Source organism: Procambarus clarkii, chromosome 69 (assembly GCF_040958095.1).
Source record: "Procambarus clarkii isolate CNS0578487 chromosome 69, FALCON_Pclarkii_2.0, whole genome shotgun sequence".
Classification (NCBI taxonomy): domain Eukaryota; kingdom Metazoa; phylum Arthropoda; class Malacostraca; order Decapoda; family Cambaridae; genus Procambarus; species Procambarus clarkii.
In genome coordinates, this window is record NC_091218.1 from 21,250,358 (window position 1) to 21,269,085 (window position 18,728).

The window sequence follows — 18,728 nt, forward strand, 5'->3', positions numbered from 1 at the left end:
GAGAGAGAGAGAGACAGAGAGAGAGAGAGAGAGAGAGAGAGAGAGAGAGAGAGAGAGAGAGAGAGAGAGAGAGAGAGAGAGAGAGAGAGAGAGAGAGAGAGAGAGAGACAGAGAGAGACAGAGAGAGAGAGAGACAGAGAGAGAGAGAGAGAGAGAGAGAGAGAGAGAGAGAGAGAGAGAGAGAGAGAGAGAGAGAGAGAGAGAGACAGAGAGAGAGAGAGAGAGAGAGAGAGAGAGAGAGAGAGAGAGAGAGAGAGAGAGAGAGAGAGAGAGAGAGAGAGAGAGAGAGAGAGAGGGAGAGAGAGAGAGAGAGAGAGAGAGAGAGAGAGAGAGAGAGAGAGAGAGAGAGAGAGAGAGAGAGAGAGAGAGAGAGAGAGAGAGAGAGAGAGAGAGAGAGACAGACAGACAGAGAGAGAGAGAGAGAGAGAGAGAGAGAGAGAGAGAGAGACAGAGACAGAGACAGAGACAGAGAGAGAGAGAGAGAGAGAGAGAGAGAGAGAGAGAGAGAGAGAGAGAGAGAGAGAGAGAGAGACAGAGACAGAGAGAGAGAGAGAGAGAGAGAGAGAGAGAGAGAGAGAGAGAGAGAGAGAGAGAGAGAGAGAGAGAGAGAGAGACAGAGAGAGAGAGAGACAGAGACAGAGAGAGACAGAGAGAGAGACAGAGAGAGAGAGAGAGAGAGAGAGAGAGAGAGAGAGAGAGAGAGAGAGAGAGAGAGAGAGAGAGAGAGAGAGAGAGAGAGAGAGAGAGAGAGAGAGAGAGAGAGAGAGAGAGAGAGAGAGAGAGAGAGAGAGAGAGAGAGAGAGAGAGACAGACAAACAGACAGATAATAACATAAATGCCATAAATAAAATATTAAGGAAGATCGCTGAGAGTGTAAAACAATGTGTGATGGAAGACACGATGACAGATAACCATAGAGAGAGACACACAAGGGGTGAACCTCAACACACAGACCCAACACCCCATCAACCTCCATCAATCCCAACCCAGCTTCCGCCACCCCGCCTCCCGGAACATAAATACATACCAACTACAGTACGACAAGCGCAATTAAGATAACCAAGCTGTCTGACGTACGAAAACCTGTTTAATAGATGCCTCCAACACTCTTCCGGAAAACTGAAGCGCGACTATGCTCCATTATGCCTAAACAAAACCCTAGAACACGCAGTGTTGACACATAGATACAAAGATATCTAGAGATACAAAGATATCTCCGTAGGTATTGGAGGATGTAGGCTGTGACGTCACTTGCTGCCGGCAGGTGAAAGGAGGTAGGTAGTACACAGAGATATGAGTCAGTGCTTCCTGTTCCTTGGGAGGGGGCGGTCATGCGAATGCCTCGGACGAGAGTCATCACACCTTGGCAATGATTGAGGCATAGGTGTTCCTCTCAGGTGTGGGCGGAGGTCTCTCACTCCTCACTTGAAGGTAGAGGAGGAGTCTTGGCCGAGGGAGGGACACACGTTTGTGTAATTCCACCATAATGTTAATATCTATCAACTTAAAACTATCCACAACTTGTAGGAAATTAGCTTTAACTTAAGAGGAACCTAGCTTCTAAAAATTCTTGTTTAGATCATGTTTAGTTTCATGTTGTATGCCGTAAGTAAATTTATACCTGGATTCAATGAAATCAAATTATTAAGTATGATTCACACCCCCCTCATACAACATAGATATGTTGATGATGCATTCTGCTTAGGGTCTAAATATGCGAATCTGTACACAGCTTTACTAGACTCGAGTAATCTGACTTTCACCATCACGTTCACACACTTGAAACTGTACCTTGGTTACCTTGAGGTGCTTCCGGGGCTTAGCGTCCCCGCGGCCCGGTCGTCGACCAGGCCTCCTGGTTGCTGGACTGATCAACCAGGAATTCTGGTTGTAGGCAATTCTGTAGGCAATAACTCTCTGAAATTATGGCAAGCTTCAGTATACACCATTTTAATATAACTTTAAATTTTCTCTACATAAAAAAGCAACCGATTTGGATCATATTGACGTGTGTTTGACGCATTAACAAAGTCGGTTGCATACAGTATTACCTTCATAAGATATACCATATAACCTTCACATTAAAATATACTAAAACTATAATTGATACAACTTTATGAATTGCAAAAAATGTTTTCACCCATTTGAAAAGTCAGTAAAAACACATAAATATATGACATATATTATAAGGCAATACAAACCTGATTAAAAATTCACCTGATAACTATACTCAATGTATTTACATAATCATTTATATATCTTTAAATAAATTTGACATTGGACAGACTGGTAAACCTCTTGGGGATATATTAATACAGTATAAGGGTATATAAGGGTATTGAGTCTATACTCAATGCACTTGGGTATATAAGGGTATTGAGTCTATACTCAATGCACTTGGGTATATAAGGGTATTGAGTCTATACTCAATGCACTTGGGTATATAAGGGTATTGAGTCTATACTCAATGCACTTGGGTATATAAGGGTATTTAGTCTATACTCAATGCACTTGGGTATATAAGGGTATTGAGTCTATACTCAATGCACTTGAGTATAGACTCAAGTGCATTGTTCATACAACTAGGTGATTTAAGTCGTTCATGTCAGTGGATTAATTCTCATAAAATAACTAAATGTAAATCTTTTACGTATAAAAATTCAAATATAAATGATAAATAATGCAATACATATACGTCCAAGACTGTATACATTAATTGGTAAGATACGAGACAATTGTTAAGTTGTGTAAGTAGTTAGTGTGTCTTGTGTAAGTAGTTAGTGTCTTGTGTAAGTAGTTAATGTGTCTTGTGTAAGTAGTTAGTGTCTTGTGTAAGTAGTTAGTGTGTCTTGTGTAAGTAGTTAGTGTCTTGTGTAAGTAGTTAGTGTGTCTTGCGTAAGTAGTTAATGTGTCTTGTGTAAGTAGTTAGTGTGTCTTGTGTAAGTAGTTAGTGTGTCTTGTGTAAGTAGTTAATGTGTCTTGTGTAAGTAGTTAATGTGTCTTGTGTAAGTAGTTAATGTGTCTTGTGTAAGTAGTTAGTGTGTCTTGTGTAAGTAGTTAATGTGTCTTGAGTAAGTAGTTAGTGTGTCTTGTGTAAGTAGTTAATGTGTCTTGAGTAAGTAGTTAGTGTGTCTTGTGTAAGTAGTTAGTGTGTCTTGTGTAAGTAGTTAGTGTGTCTTGTGTAAGTAGTTAGTGTGTCTTGTGTAAGTAGTTAGTGTGTCTTGTGTAAGTAGTTAGTGTCTTGTGTAAGTAGTTAGTGTCTTGTGTAAGTAGTTAGTGTCTTGTGTAAGTAGTTAGTGTCTTGTGTAAGCAGTTAGTGTGTCTTGTGTAAGTAGTTAGTGTGTCTTGTGTAAGTAGTTAGTGTGTCTTGCGTAAGTAGTTAATGTGTCTTGTGTAAGTAGTTAGTGTGTCTTGTGTAAGTAGTTAGTGTGTCTTGTGTAAGTAGTTAGTGTCTTGTGTAAGTAGTTAGTGTCTTGTGTAAGCAGTTAGTGTGTCTTGTGTAAGTAGTTAGTGTGTCTTGTGTAAGTAGTTAGTGTGTCTTGTGTAAGTAGTTAGTGTGTCTTGTGTAAGTAGTTAGTGTGTCTTGTGTAAGTAGTTAGTGTCTTGTGTAAGTAGTTAGTGTGTCTTGTGTAAGTAGTTAGTGTCTTGTGTAAGTAGTTAGTGTGTCTTGTGTAAGTAGTTAGTGTGTCTTGTGTAAGTAGTTAGTGTCTTGTGTAAGTAGTTAGTGTGTCTTGTGTAAGTAGTTAGTGTCTTGTGTAAGTAGTTAGTGTGTCTTGTGTAAGTAGTTAGTGTCTTGTGTAAGTAGTTAGTGTCTTGTGTAAGTAGTTAGTGTCTTGTGTAAGTAGTTAGTGTCTTGTGTAAGCAGTTAGTGTGTCTTGTGTAAGTAGTTAGTGTGTCTTGTGTAAGTAGTTAGTGTGTCTTGTGTAAGTAGTTAGTGTGTCTTGTGTAAGTAGTTAGTGTGTCTTGTGTAAGTAGTTAGTGTGTCTTGTGTAAGTAGTTAGTGTGTCTTGTGTAAGTAGTTAATGTGTCTTGTGTAAGTAGTTAGTGTCTTGTGTAAGTAGTTAGTGTCTTGTGTAAGTAGTTAGTGTGTCTTGTGTAAGTAGTTAGTGTGTCTTGTGTAAGTAGTTAGTGTCTTGTGTAAGTAGTTAGTGTCTTGTGTAAGTAGTTAGTGTCTTGTGTAAGCAGTTAGTGTGTCTTGTGTAAGTAGTTAGTGTGTCTTGTGTAAGTAGTTAGTGTGTCTTGTGTAAGTAGTTAATGTGTCTTGTGTAAGTAGTTAGTGTGTCTTGTGTAAGTAGTTAGTGTGTCTTGTGTAAGTAGTTAGTGTCTTGTGTAAGTAGTTAGTGTCTTGTGTAAGCAGTTAGTGTGTCTTGTGTAAGTAGTTAAGTGTCTTGTGTAAGTAGTTACTGTGTCTTGTGTAAGTAGTTAAGTGTCTTGTGTAAGTAGTTAGTGTGTCTTGTGTAAGTAGTTAGTGTGTCTTGTGTAAGTAGTTAGTGTCTTGTGTAAGTAGTTAAGTGTCTTGTGTAAGTAGTTAAGTGTCTTGTGTAAGTAGTTAGTGTCTTGTGTAAGTAGTTAGTGTCTTGTGTAAGCAGTTAAGTGTCTTGTGTAAGTAGTTAGTGTCTTGTGTAAGCAGTTAAGTGTCTTGTGTAAGTAGTTAAGTGTCTTGTGTAAGTAGTTAGTGTCTTGTGTAAGTAGTTAGTGTCTTGTGTAAGCAGTTAAGTGTCTTGTGTAAGTAGTTAGTGTCTTGTGTAAGCAGTTAAGTGTCTTGTGTAAGTAGTTAAGTGTCTTGTGTAAGTAGTTAGTGTCTTGTGTAAGTAGTTAGTGTCTTGTGTAAGCAGTTAAGTGTCTTGTGTAAGTAGTTAGTGTCTTGTGTAAGCAGTTAAGTGTCTTGTGTAAGTAGTTAGTGTCTTGTGTAAGTAGTTAGTGTCTTGTGTAAGTAGTTAGTGTCTTGTGTAAGCAGTTAGTGTGTCTTGTGTAAGTAGTTAGTGTGTCTTGAGTAAGTAGTTAGTGTGTCTTGTGTAAGTAGTTAATGTCTTGTGTAAGTAGTTAGTGTGTCTTGTGTAAGTAGTTAGTGTGTCTTGTGTAAGTAGTTAATGTCTTGTGTAAGTAGTTAATGTCTTGTGTAAGTAGTTAGTGTGTCTTGTGTAAGTAGTTAAGTGTCTTGTGTAAGCAGTTAAGTGTCTTGTGTAAGTAGTTAGTGTCTTGTGTAAGTAGTTAATGTCTTGTGTAAGTAGTTAGTGTCTTGTGTAAGTAGTTAGTGTCTTGTGTAAGTAGTTAATGTCTTGTGTAAGTAGTTAATGTCTTGTGTAAGTAGTTAAGTGTCTTGTGTAAACAGTTAACGTGTCACTTGCTTAAATCACGTCAGCTCTTAAGAGTCGTGTTCACAAGCCGTCAGAGGTTAACCACCCACACCTAATACCTAACCACACAATCACATCACGAGACCAAAATATAGCTATAGGTAAGAGAAAATATTATGACATACAATCGGATCGAACTCGCGTCCCTGGGCTGACTATTCCCTCATAGCATCCAAGTATTGTGCCACAGTTTACAGTTGGAATGCACAGAACGAAGCCAAGGCACGTGGTGGTGTATCTACTGAGTGCAGTGCGACGCAGACGTGCATGCAAGCAGCAGGGAGGCACTGTAAGACTGTAGGTCACTGTAACCAAGCAAGCAGCAGGGAGGCACTGTAAGGCTGTATTCACTGTAACCAAGCAAGCAACAGGGAGGCACTGTAAGGCTGTAGGTCACTGTAACAATGCAAGCAGGTAGGCACTGTGAGGCTGTAGTCACTGTAACCAAGCAAGCAGCAGGGAGGCACTGTAAGACTGTAGTCACTGTAACCAAGCAAGCAACAGGGAAGCACTGTAAGGCTGTAGGTCACTGTAACCAAGCAAGCAGCAGGGAGGCACTGTGAGGCTGTAGTCACTGTAACCAAGCAAGCAGCAGGGAGGCACTGTAAGGCTGTAGTCACTGTAACCAAGCAGCAGCAGGGAAGCACTGTGAGGCTGTAGTCACTGTAACCAAGCAAGCAGCAGGGAGGCACTGTGAAGGCTGTAGTCACTGTAACCAAGCAAGCAGCAGCAGGGAGGCACTGTAAGGCTGTAGTCACTGTAACCAAGCAAGCAGCAGGGAGGCACTGTAACCAAGCAAGCAGCAGGGAGGCACTGTAAGGCTGTAGTCACTGTAACCAAGCAGCAGCAGAGAAGCACTGTGAGGCTGTAGTTACTGTAACCAAGCAAGCAGCAGGGAGGCACTGTAAGGTTGTAGTCACTGTAACCAAGCAGCAGCAGGGAAGCACTGTGAGGCTGTAGTCACTGTAACCAAGCAAGCAGCAGGGAGGCACTGTAACCAAGCAAGCAGCAGGGAGGCACTGCAAGGCTGTAGTCACTGTAACCATGCAAGCAGCAGGGAGGCACTGTGAAGGCTGTAGTCACTGTAACCAAGCAAGCAGCAGGGAAGCACTGTAAGGCTGTAGTCACTGTAACCAAGCAAGCAGCAGCAGGGAGGCACTGTAAGGCTGTAGTCACTGTAACCAAGCAAGCAGCAGGGAGGCACTGTAAGGCTGTAGTCACTGTAACCAAGCAAGCAGCAGGGAGGCACTGTAAGGCTGTTGTCACTGTAACCAAGCAAGCAGCAGGGAGGCACTGTAAGGCTGTAGTCACTGTAACCAAGCAAGCAGCAGGGAGGCACTGTAAGGCTGTAGTCACTGTAACCAAGCAAGCAGCAGGGAGGCACTGTAAGGCTGTAGTAACTGTAACCAAGCAAGCAGCAGGGAGGCACTGTAAGGCTGTAGTCACTGTAACCAAGCAAGCAGCAGGGAGGCACTGTAATGCTGTAGTCACTGTAACCAAGCAGCAGCAGGGAAGCACTGTAAGGCTGTAGTCACTGTAACCAAGCAAGCAGCAGGGAAGCACTGTAAGGCTGTAGTCACTGTAACCAAGCAAGCAGCAGGGAAGCACTGTAAGGCTGTAGTCACTGTAACCAAGCAAGCAGCAGGGAGGCACTGAGAGGCTGTAGTCACTGTAACCAAGCAAGCAGCAGAGAGGCACTGTGAGGCTGTAGTCACTGTAACCAAGCAAGCAGCAGGGAAGCACTGTAGGACTGTAGTCACTGTAGCCAAGCAAGCAGCAGGGAGGCACTGTGAAGCTGTAGTCACTGTAACCAAGCAAGCAGCAGGGAGGCACTGTAAGACTGTAGTCACTGTAACCAAGCAAGCAGCAGGGAGGCACTGTAACCAAGCAAGAAGCAGGGAGGCACTGTAAGGCTGTAGTCACTGTAACCATGCAAGCAGCCGGGAGGCACTGTGAGGCTGTAGTCACTGTAACCAAGCAAGCAGCAGGGAGGCACTGTAAGACTGTAGTCACTGTAACCATGCAAGCAGCAGGGAGGCACTGTGAGGCTGTAGTCACTGTAACCAAGCAAGCAGCAGGGAAGCACTGTGAGACTGTAGGTCACTGTAACCAAGCAAGCAGCAGGGAGGCACTGTAAGGCTGTATTCACTGTAACCAAGCAAGCAGCAGGGAGGCACTGCGAAGCTGTAGTCACTGTAACCAAGCAAGCAGCAGGGAGGCACTGTGAGGCTGTAGTCACTGTAACCAAGCAAGCAGCAGGGAGGCACTGTAACCAAGCAAGCAACAGGGAGGCACTGTAAGACTGTAGGTCACTGTAACGAAGCAAGCAGTAGGGAGGCACTGTGACGCTGTAGGTCACTGTAACCAGCAATAGTGACATATACCCTCGTCACTGCGGTCTTGTATAGTGCCACAGCACTGCCACTGTGGCACTCTCATACTCATCATAATTAATAATAATAATAAGATTAATAATTGTATTATAAACGATATATATAAGAACATGTTGAGTCAGAGAGAGAGAGAGAGAGAGAGAGAGAGAGAGAGAGAGACAGAACATACTAGAGACAACCTTCCTGGTTCCATCATGCCCCATACCCTCAGACCTTCACTAAATTTCCCCCTCCAAACCCCCCCACCATCACTCAAAAAAGCCATTCCACCCCTCTCCCAACCCCCTTTATACCCCCCAAACCCCCCCTCCAACCTTCCACAACCCCTCCCCCCCCCCCATCATAATCAACTGTTGCCTCCGATAAGATAGATAATGCCTGACTAACATGATAGTTCTCTCCTGCAGCAACAGGTGGCGGTGTTGGTGATGGTGGTGGTGGTGGTGGGGGTGACGGCGGGTCAGGGGGACGAGGGAGCCCTGACCTCCCCCAACACCACCCTGGGGACCACTCTGGTCTACCCCCAGGACGCCACTGTGCTCCTGGGGGCGCTCTTCCCCATACACACCAGCAGGAAGGACCCCATCACTGGCATCGTGGCGTGTGACCACCTCCAGGTGAGGACACGTTACGTCATGTCATGTCAGGTCAGGTCAGGTCAGGTCAGGTCAGGTAACGCTCCTTTAAGTCACATAAGGTTACGTAAGGTCTGGTCACCTTAGGGTAGTTTAGGCCTTGTTTGGATAGGTTAATGATTGTTAGGTCAGGTCAGGTTAAGTCAGGTCAGGTCAGGCCAAGTCAGGTCAAGTCAGGTCAAGTCAAGTCAGGCCAAGTCAGGTCAAATCAGGCCAAGTCAAGTCGGGTCAAGTCAAGTCAGGTCAAGTCAGGTCAAATCAGGCCAAGTCAGGTCACCAATGGTAACATTACAACAAAATTAACACATATAAGTTTAATATGAATGAATTTTGAATTCACTTTTGTTTAAATACTGCGGCCATTTCAAATACAATTTTACAGATCCATGACAAAATAATATTAACGAGGAGATAAAAGTTTTGAAATAATATTGTAATGTAGCGACAACACTGATATCAACGCACAGGATATCTAGAGTGAGGCAACTCAGGTACAGGAGACTGAGCTCAACATTATTAATATCTTTAGTGTTTCCGGCAAGATATCACTCGAAGAAAACTTTGGTTTAACATTAGGATTTATTTAAACCCATTATTACCTAGGCTACTGGTGGCTGTGATTGGTTGCCTAGGCTACTGGTGGCTGTGATTGGTTGCCTAGGCTACTGGTGGCAGTGATTGGTTACCTAGGCTACTGGTGGCTGTGATTGGTTGCCTAGGCTACTGGTGGCAGTGATTGGTTGCCTAGGCTACTGGTGGCAGTGATTGGTTACCTAGGCTACTGGTGGCAGTGATTGGTTACCTAGGCTACTGGTGGCATTGATTGGGCTGTATTCTGGTCAGTAACCACCGTGACCTTTGACACAGTTGATACATCTATATATCCAGTGTCTATATATCATCTATATCCCAGGGTGACTACGGGATCCAGCCGCTAGAGGCGCTGCTCTTCACCCTAGACGAGATCAACACCAACCCTAATCTACTGCCGGGGATCACCCTAGGCACTCTTGTAATGGACTCCTGTGACCACCCAACTCCTGCGCTCACCCAGACTCTTGGCTTCATCAAAGGTACGGACTTGATGCATCATACGCGTATTTTGTGATGAGGGAATGCAAAATCCGGACGCGAGTTCGAGCCCACAGCACTGACTCTGTGTGTTTTTTTTTATTTTTACTTCTTGTGTGCTGTATGTTTGTTCATTGTTTGTTGTTTGTTTGTAAGAGTGTAGGAGTGTGTGTGGGTGTATTTATCTCGTTGTGCTTGCGGGGGTTGAGCTCTGGCTCTTTGGTCCCGCCTCTCAATTGTCAATCAACTAATGTACAGGTTCCTGAGCCTATTGGGCTCTATCATATCTACACTTGAAACTGTGTGTGTGTGTGTGTGTGTGTGTGTGTGTGTGTGTGTGTGTGTGTGTGTGTGTGTGTGTGTGTGTGTGTGTGTGTGTGTGTGTGTAATTATTACCTTAGTGTAGTTACAGGATGAGAGCTACGCTCGTGGTGTCCCGTCTTCCCAGCACTCTTTGTCATATAACGTGTGTGTGTGTGTGTGTGTGTGTGTGTGTGTGTGTGTGTGTGTGTGTGTGTGTGTGTGTGTGTGTGTGTGTGTGTGTGTGTGTGTGTGTGTGTGCGTGCCACTCCCTAAAAAACACAACCGTTTTGCCTGACCCAAAATAAACCCAAATACCAACCCAAGCAACCCACCTAACCTAACGAGGCCGATGCATAGAAACCGTCACTATTACGGCGTGTTAATATCCCCCCTAATACGTCGCATTTCTTTACGGAATTAGATCATGCACACCGTTCAAAATTCGACGTGTTAGTTGGGTTGAATGAAGTCTGCTCAATTGTGAAGACATCACTCACTTGGTGTATGGCTCTGGTGACATCACTTGGACGTCTTCTGTAGCTCTTAGGAACATACACGCTCAGGGTGTATGACGGTGTATATACTCGTAAAGATGGATTTTCAAGTGTATTTCCAAAGCCTTTGTCTTAAGTGTGTGTGGGAGGCGAATGGAACAGTGTCTTAGAACAGTGGAATGGTAAGAGTGGCGTCTTCAGTATGTTGTTGTTGTTAAAGATTTAGCTATTCAGGACGAAGTGTCCATGTAGCACGGGCTATGGTGATCCCGTAATTGTCTTCAGTATTACATACACGCCTGTATACTTGGTGAGGGGAGAGGGGGTGGGGGGGGGGGCTTGGATGTGTATGGGTAATCACCCTCCTTCCCTTTCCCTCCCTCTTCCCTTACCACCCTCTCTCCCTTCCACCTACCTTATCCTCTGCTTTTTCCTCTCTCACCTCTCTTCCCTTATCCCATCTCTTTCGTTCTTTCTCATGTCCTCCTCTCTTCCACCTCTCCATCTTTCTCCTCCAACATTCCTCACTCCCCCAATCTTCCCCTCTCCATCATTCTCCACCTCTCTCCCTCACCCCAACATTCCCCCCAATCCTTCTCTCCCCTCCCCCTCTCACCCATTTCCCCCTCTCAGAAAAATTATATAATGGGAGCCGTGGCAAATAAGTCTATGGAAAACACAACCAATATTTCAGTTATGAATTAATGAGAACCGCACAGGGGGAGGGGGGGGGGGTGTTAGATGCTAATATTTCTTAATGTGTGCCACCGGGGAACAACCCGACTGGCCTATGCTACTCCCATACCCCACATGCTTCATATGTCAAAACTGCGAGAGGCTAGCCCAGAGCATCTGGCATTCAAACTTGAACATCTACAGCCCCTTATATCTACAGATATGTGGGCACCGCCTCTGATGTATATGAGGACCCTTAGCCTCAGAGAAGAGGACAATTGGCATTCGAGGGATCCATTCTGGCCCTGTGATATGCATTTGGATAGTGTCTTCTGTCATCCCTACTTTATTTATATTCCAAAATTTTAGTTGTACAAAACTATATGTTACAAAATTGTTTAGTTACAAAGTAAGACAAAACCCCCAAAAAATTGCTTCCTAGAAGGAGTAGATTTCTTTCATCTGAGCGGCCGAACACAGCCCCAGAGGACGCCAGTATGACGGTACATGTTGGGCACATTTGTGGGCCAGAGACCTGTGACTCACTGTTTCTTCTACACCACACACCACAACACTGCTATCGTCACATCCTCCCCCCCCCCCCCCCCCTCTCTCTCTCTCTCTCTCACTATCTCTCATCCCCCCCCCCCCAACACACGCATTTCCCTCCCCCCACTTCTCCTAAGTTCGTTGCCTATCCCCCGACCCCCCCATCCTTAACAGGACCTACGTCACACGTGAGTCAAGTCTCTATACCAATCCTTAGAGTGTGACGCCGTCTTCAGCGGCTGTGTGACGCGGCAGTGAACTAGGCAGCGGCTTTCTTGATCCCTAGGTTACAGGTCAATAATACAGGTCGTTACTACAGGTCAATACTACAGGTCAATAATACAGGTCGTTACTACAGGTCAATACTACAGGTCAATACTACAGGTCAATACTACAGGTCAATAATACAGGTCGTTACTACAGGTCAATACTACAGGTCAATACTACAGGTCAATAATACAGGTCGTTACTACAGGTCAATACTACAGGTCAATACTACAGGTCAATACTACAGGTCAATACTACAGGTCAATAATACAGGTCGTTACTACAGGTCAATACTACAGGTCGTTACTACAGGTCAATACTACAGGTCAATACTACAGGTCGTTACTACAGGTCAATACTACAGGTCAATACTACAGGTCAATACTACAGGTCAATACTACAGGTCGTTACTACAGGTCAATACTACAGGTCAATACTACAGGTCAATACTACAGGCCAATACTACAGGCCAATACTACAGGTCAATACTACAGGTCAATACTACAGGTCAATACTACAGGCCAATACTGCAGGTCAATACTGCAGGTCAATACTACAGGTCAATACTACAGGTCAATACTGCAGGTCAATACTACAGGTCAATACTACAGGCCAATACTACAGGTCAATACTACAGGTCAATATTACAGGTCAATACTACAGGTCAATACTACAGGTCAATACTACAGGTCAATACTACAGGTCAATACTACAGGTTTTTGTTGTCATTAAATCTGACTAACTAATTCCACCCGAATACAACGTAACTGAAAGGTCCAGGTTCGATGTCTGGGCAGGGCGACACGTTGACCACCTTTCCCTGCACCTCATGCCTCTGTTCACCTATAGGCAATGGGTACTCCGGGAGTTAGACAGCTGTTGTGGGTTGCATCCTGAGGAAGGTCAGACGATGGCTAAGTGGGACCTCGATAACCCTAACAGAGCTTGCTATCCCCGACTAAGGGATATCAAATTTTAACAATAAGGAAATTGAGAGGAAACGCAAATGCAAAATTTCACCCCAAGTCTAATTGTCTGTGTCCCAATTAGCGCCTGTTATCGAGTGTGATAACGAGTGACCCAATTTGTGGTCAGTTTGACCTTATTGAGCTTATTGTGACCCAATTTGACCTTATTGTGACCCAATTTGACCTTATTGAGCTTATTGTGACCCAATTTATGGTCAATTTGACCTTATTGAGCTTATTGTGACCCAATTTGACCTTATTGTGACCCAATTTGACCTTATTGTGACCCAATTTGACCTTATTGAGCTTATTGTGACCCAATTTATGGTCAATTTGACCTTATTTTGAGCTTATTGTGACCCAATTTGCCTCTGTGTGACGACATAGAGGTCCAATATGCCCCACTATGCCCCATCATGCCCCTGAGTGAGAGTGTGTCCCCCACAGGGTACCTGGCCGGCCAGAACGAGCACCACCAGGCGGAGTTCACCTGTGGGGACGGCAGCGCCCCGACCTTCAGGAGCGGCCTCTTCGACAAGGTCGTCGGTGTCATTGGTGGGCGGGACTCCGCGGTCTCTGTTCAGGTACGTGACCCCTGTCTTACTGTCCCCCACCCCCACCCCCCAGCCCCCCCTGGTCACCACAGGTTGTTCCAGGTCACGTTGTCCACCCTGAGGTCATATTCTTCATCCCAAGGTCACCAACCACTTGGGCTGGACGGTAGAGTGCCGGTCTCGCTTCATGCAGGTCGACGTTCAATCCCCGACCCTCCAGGTGGTTGGGCACCATTCCTTTCCCCCGGCCCATCCCAAAACCTTATCCTGACCCCTTCCCAGTGCTATATAGTCGTAATGGCTTGGCGCTTTCCCTCTGATAGTTCCCTTCATCCCAAGGTCACCACAGGTTGTTCCAGGTCACGTTCTTGACCTCAAGGCCCCTAATAACTGTGCTACACACTCCGCTCTCTTCTGATACAGTATCATTATCAGTACCTCGTACATCTTCCCTTTTTCTCTAACAAGAACATGACAAAGGCCTCTACAGGAGGATTATTGACCCCTACGAGGTGGCTCCTGTTTACATCCACTCACCTCACTCATCTGTCTGACCTGCGCTGGAAACAATCCAGTGATTTCATGTCTGATATTTTACCCGGTAATCTGTTTCCAAAATAACTGTCTCTGTTTCAGTGTGTCCCAGTGTCATTGTGTCCCCTGTGTGAGTGCGTCTGGTGAGTGAGTGCGTCTCCTGTGTGAGTGCGTCTCCTGAGAGAGTGCGTCTCCTGTGTGAGTGCATCTCCTGAGTGAGTGCGTCTCCTGAGTGAGTGCGTCTCCTGAGTGAGTGCGTCTCCTGAGTGAGTGCATCTCCTGAGTGAGTGCGTCTCCTGAGTGAGTGCGTCTCCTGAATGAGTGCGTCTCCTGAATGAGTGCGTCTCCTGAGTGAGTGCGTCTCCTGAGTGAGTGCATCTCCTGAGTGAGTGCGTCTCCTGAGTGAGTGCGTCTCCTGAATGAGTGCGTCTCCTGAATGAGTGCGTCTCCTGTGTGAGTGCGTCTCCTGAGTGAGTGCGTTTCCTGAGTGAGTGCGTCTCCTGAGTGAGTGCATCTCCTGAGTGAGTGCGTCTCCTTAGTGAGTGCGTCTCCTGAGTGAGTGCGTCTCCTGAGTGAGTGCGTCTCCTGAGTGAGTGCATCTCCTGAGTGAGTGCGTCTCCTGAGTGAGTACGTCTCCTGAGTGAGTGCGTCTCCTGAGTGAGTGCGTCTCCTGAGTGAGTGCGTCTCCTGAGTGAGTGCGTCTCCTGTGTGAGTGCGTCTCCTGAGTGAGTGCGTCTCCTGAGTGAGTGCATCTCCTGAGTGAGTGCGTGGCCACATGACTGACAAGTGAGAGGTGCCTCTTCTCTCCCCTCCGACAGATGGCTAGCGTGCTGAGAGTGATAGAGATGCCTCAGATCAGCTACATCAGCACCTCAGCCTCCCTCAATGACCGAGAGCGATTCCCCTTCTTCCTCCGGACTGTCCCCTCAGACTCCACTCAAGTCCAGGCCATCTTGGACATCCTCAGGTGAGTCCTTATACAGACATTCTACACGTCTTCAAAGCCACACATATACCATCTACAGGTTGGAAACATGTTCGAAACAGGTTCAAAACAGGTTTGAAACAGGTTTGAAACAGGTTGAAACAGGTTCGAAACAGGTTCGAAACAGGTTCGAAACAGGTTCGAAACAGGCTCGAAACATGTCCGAACAGGTTCGAAACATGTTCGAAACAGGCTCGAACAGGTTCGAAACAGGCTCGAAACAGGTTCGAACAGGTTCGAAACAGGTTCGAAACAGGTTCACTAGACGACCTCCTGCCCTTACAGGTCGTTCAAGTGGTCGTACGCCAGTATGGTGTACAGCAGCGGGGAGTACGGCGAGGGCGGCTACCGCGAACTGACGAGGACGGCGGCTGAGTACGACGTGTGCTTCGCCTCCCCCGCCCACGTCCTCTCCAAGAACGACCCGGACGACGTGTACCAGGATGTCGTCAAGCAGCTCGTCAACCGAGAGGCTAATGGTGAGTGGTGTGTGTGTGTGTGTGTGTGTGTGTGTGTGTGTGTGTAAACAGACACACAAACGCGCGTGCAGGCACATACATGCAGGCACACATGTAAATACAAACATGTATCAATCTCCACCTATTAATCCCACCCACATCTTCCTAGATAAAACTCTATGTCATCCTCCATCTCCCAATATACAAGGTTCACAATTCCTTCTCTATGCCACCCCCCGTCCTCATGCATCCCATCAGACTGCTTGTCCATGCACTCAAGCCCATCATGAATCCCTTCCCTCTCCAGTCTGGAACCTCCTGACCCCCCCCCCCTTCTCCAGTCTGGAAACTGGCCATCCAGAACACAGAACAACAATGTAAACTGGAAGTTCCAGTACTCCAATATAACTCTCCAACAGTGGTGATGTAAGCGCTCTTCTCCCTCTAACAATGGTGTAAGCGCTCTTGTGTCCCACGGCGCTCTCTTCTCTCCCCTATCACCAAGTACTGATTGGTACTTACCAATCAGTCGATTGGTATCAATGATTCATTTATAATGATTCATTTATAATTTTTCGTCGAATAATCCGCTTTAAAGTTGTGAGTAAAGGTGACTTCAGCTTCCATCTCTGTCCTCTCGTTCTGCTTTCTCTCATGTGAAAGCGGCTGATCTTGCCCACCTCGACTACTCCTCTCGGTATCGTCTATGTTGCGATCATGTCTCCCCCTCTCTCTCTCTTTCTTCTCTCCTTCGGGGATGTTGTGAAGTCTTGTTCTTTTACCTTATCTTCAAAGCCCAGCCCTCCTTGCTCTGGCACTTATCTTGTTGCAAACCTTTGTACTTTATAGTGCTCAGAGTACTATTGTCTCTCCAACAGTGGTGGTAAAGTGTCGTTCTCTCCAACAGTGGTGGTAACGTGTCGTTCTCTCCAACAGTGGTGGTAACGTGTCGTTCTCTCCAACAGTGGTGGTGGTGTTCGCGCAGAGAGAGGTGGCGATACGACTTCTGAAAACGGTTAGACTCCTGGGCGCGCATTCCCGCTTTCTATGGATTGGCTCCGACGGCTGGAGCTCCACACCCCTCCAGGTAACACTAGCACCCTCCAGGTAACACTAGCACCCTCCAGGTAACACTAGCACCCCTCCAGGTAACACTAGCACCCCTCCAGGTAACACTAGCACCCCTCCAGGTAACACTAGCACCCTCCAGGTAACACTAGCACCCTCCAGGTAACACTAGCACCCTCCAGGTAACACTAGCACCCTCCAGGTAACACTAGCACCCCTCCAGGTAACACTAGCACCCTCCAGGTAACACTAGCACCCTCCAGGTAACACCAGCTTCCCTCCAAGTAACACTAGCACCCTCCAGGTAACACCAGCTTCCCTCCAAGTAACACTAGCACCCCTCCAGGTAACACCAGCTTCCCTCCAAGTAACACTAGCACCCCTCCAGGTAACACCAGCTTCCCTCCAAGTAACACTAGCACCCCTCCAAGTAACACTAGCACCCTCCAGGTAACACTAGCACCCTCCAGGTAACACTAGCACCCTCCAGGTAACACTAGCACCCTCCAGGTAACACCAGCTTCCCTCCAAGTAACACTAGCACCCTCCAGGTAACACCAGCTTCCCTCCAAGTAACACTAGCACCCCTCCAGGTAACACTAGCACCCTCCAGGTAACACTAGCACCCTCCAGGTAACACCAGCTTCCCTCCAAGTAACACTAGCACCCTCCAGGTAACACTAGCACCCTCCAGGTAACACCAGCTTCCCTCCAAGTAACACTAGCACCCCCTCTATTTTATGACATTATCTGCATAATGCATTTTAAAATGGCATTATTATTTGTTCCTATTGTTATATTTACTCTAGGTTAGGCATAGGCTTGCATGCAGGCCTATGGAGGAAGGAAGATGGAGGATTAAGATAGAATGAAGGAGGATGGGAGAAAGTAGGATTTAAGATGAAGCAGGATATAAGATTATAAGAGATACAAATATAGGAGAGGCAGCTATAGAGGAGAATGGGTAGACAGAATAACATAAGAGAAAATGTGTGCGGCGGTGATTTGCACGGCAGACTTAGCTATACTTCATGTTTGATAACTGATTTTTTAATTTTTCTATTCACACGGCTTTATATATCATAGCTATAAATATACCTTTCACCTCAATCATTAGTTAATATCAAATCAACAAAATCTTGAAGATAATGTACTCATTAAGGTATTGTGGTGGTCTTAATAACCCTTCTGAGGTTGATGGACCTTAAACCCAAGATCAGACCATTATCTGAATTTTACCAAGGGGCCACTGACACTAGTGGCCTCGACGAGAACAGGAAGCCAGCGGCTTGACGAAGGCCCCCCGGCCCCCCATTAAGCCAACATGTAATGGGAGTGCTTGTGTGTGTGCAGGAGGTGGAAGCTGTAGCCGAGGGCTCTATCGCCGTCCAGCCGTTGGCCAGGTCGCTGCCGGGGTTCGAGGAGTACTTCAGGGCCCTCACGCCCGAGAACAACGGCCGGAACCCCTGGTTCCAGGAGTACTGGAACAGTGACCTCTCCGTCAGGTGAGTCCTCCGGTGTACTGTGTTGCATTAGACAGAGATACCAATAGACAGAGATACCAATAGACAGAGACAGAGCATTACCACCATATGAACACCATGTAAGACATGCCCGTCGCCTCCCTCCTGCTCCTAACAAACAATCACTCCATACAATCCTCTGGTGTCCCTCCAGCAGCGGCACGCACCAACACGAAATAGTTCAGTGGCTGCACTTCGTCCGTGACTCGGCGCACGCCTTCGCGCACGCCCTCCACGCCATGTGGGAGGAGCACTGTGAGGGCGTGGCGGGCATTTGTGACGCCATGGCCCACAGTGGCCACATCCACGGCCAGGATCTCTTCCAGCAGCTCCTTCGGGTCTCCTTCCTCGGTGAGTCTTCGGGTGCTCCTGTCCTTGGGAATATAGAGCTGAAAATAAAGGTAGAGTCTCGTTCTTTCTTCTTCTGCTACTTGTTAACGTTGGCTTTCCCTCCGGCAGATACCACCAACAGCACCTTCAGGTTCGAGAGCAGCGGGGCGGGTCCCGCCCGGTACACTATACTGAACTACCAGCGCCATGAACACTTCAGCTACCGATGGGTTCCCGTCGGTACCTACACCAGTAAGTTACTGACTCCTGTGTACTCTCCACACACCTACACTCTCTCTCTCTCATGCACTCTCCCTTCTCCCACATCAGCCTCCTCTCTCTGCTCCACACCAGCCTCACCCATCTCTGTCTGCTCCACACCAGCCTCACCCACCTCCCCCTGCTCCACACCAGCCTCACCCACCTCCCCCTGCTCCACACCAGCCTCACCCACCTCCCCCTGCTCCACACCAGCCTCACCCACCTCCCCCTGCTCCACACCAGCCTCACCCACCTCCCCCTGCTCCACACCAGCCTCACCCATCTCTGTCTGCTCCACACCAG

The 18,728-nt window shown here is 46.7% G+C and overlaps 1 protein-coding gene across 2 annotated transcripts in view; it reads left to right on the top strand.

The window, feature by feature from the left end:
- LOC123772135 (metabotropic glutamate receptor 3) overlaps positions 1-18,728 on the top strand; it is a 36,026-nt gene that overhangs the window by 5,838 nt on the left and 11,460 nt on the right. The window contains exons 2-10 of one of the 2 annotated variants that reach the window (XM_045765137.2): positions 8,158-8,367; positions 9,299-9,458; positions 13,160-13,296; positions 14,619-14,767; positions 15,071-15,264; positions 16,209-16,330; positions 17,665-17,816; positions 17,992-18,185; positions 18,294-18,416. In XM_045765137.2, coding sequence (XP_045621093.2) covers positions 8,158-8,367; positions 9,299-9,458; positions 13,160-13,296; positions 14,619-14,767; positions 15,071-15,264; positions 16,209-16,330; positions 17,665-17,816; positions 17,992-18,185; positions 18,294-18,416 — 1,441 coding nt within the window. Of the gene's footprint in view, positions 1-8,157; positions 8,368-9,298; positions 9,459-13,159; positions 13,297-14,618; positions 14,768-15,070; positions 15,265-16,208; positions 16,331-17,664; positions 17,817-17,988; positions 18,186-18,293; positions 18,417-18,728 lie in introns of both variants that reach the window. The other variant, XM_045765135.2, reaches the window with a different exon arrangement.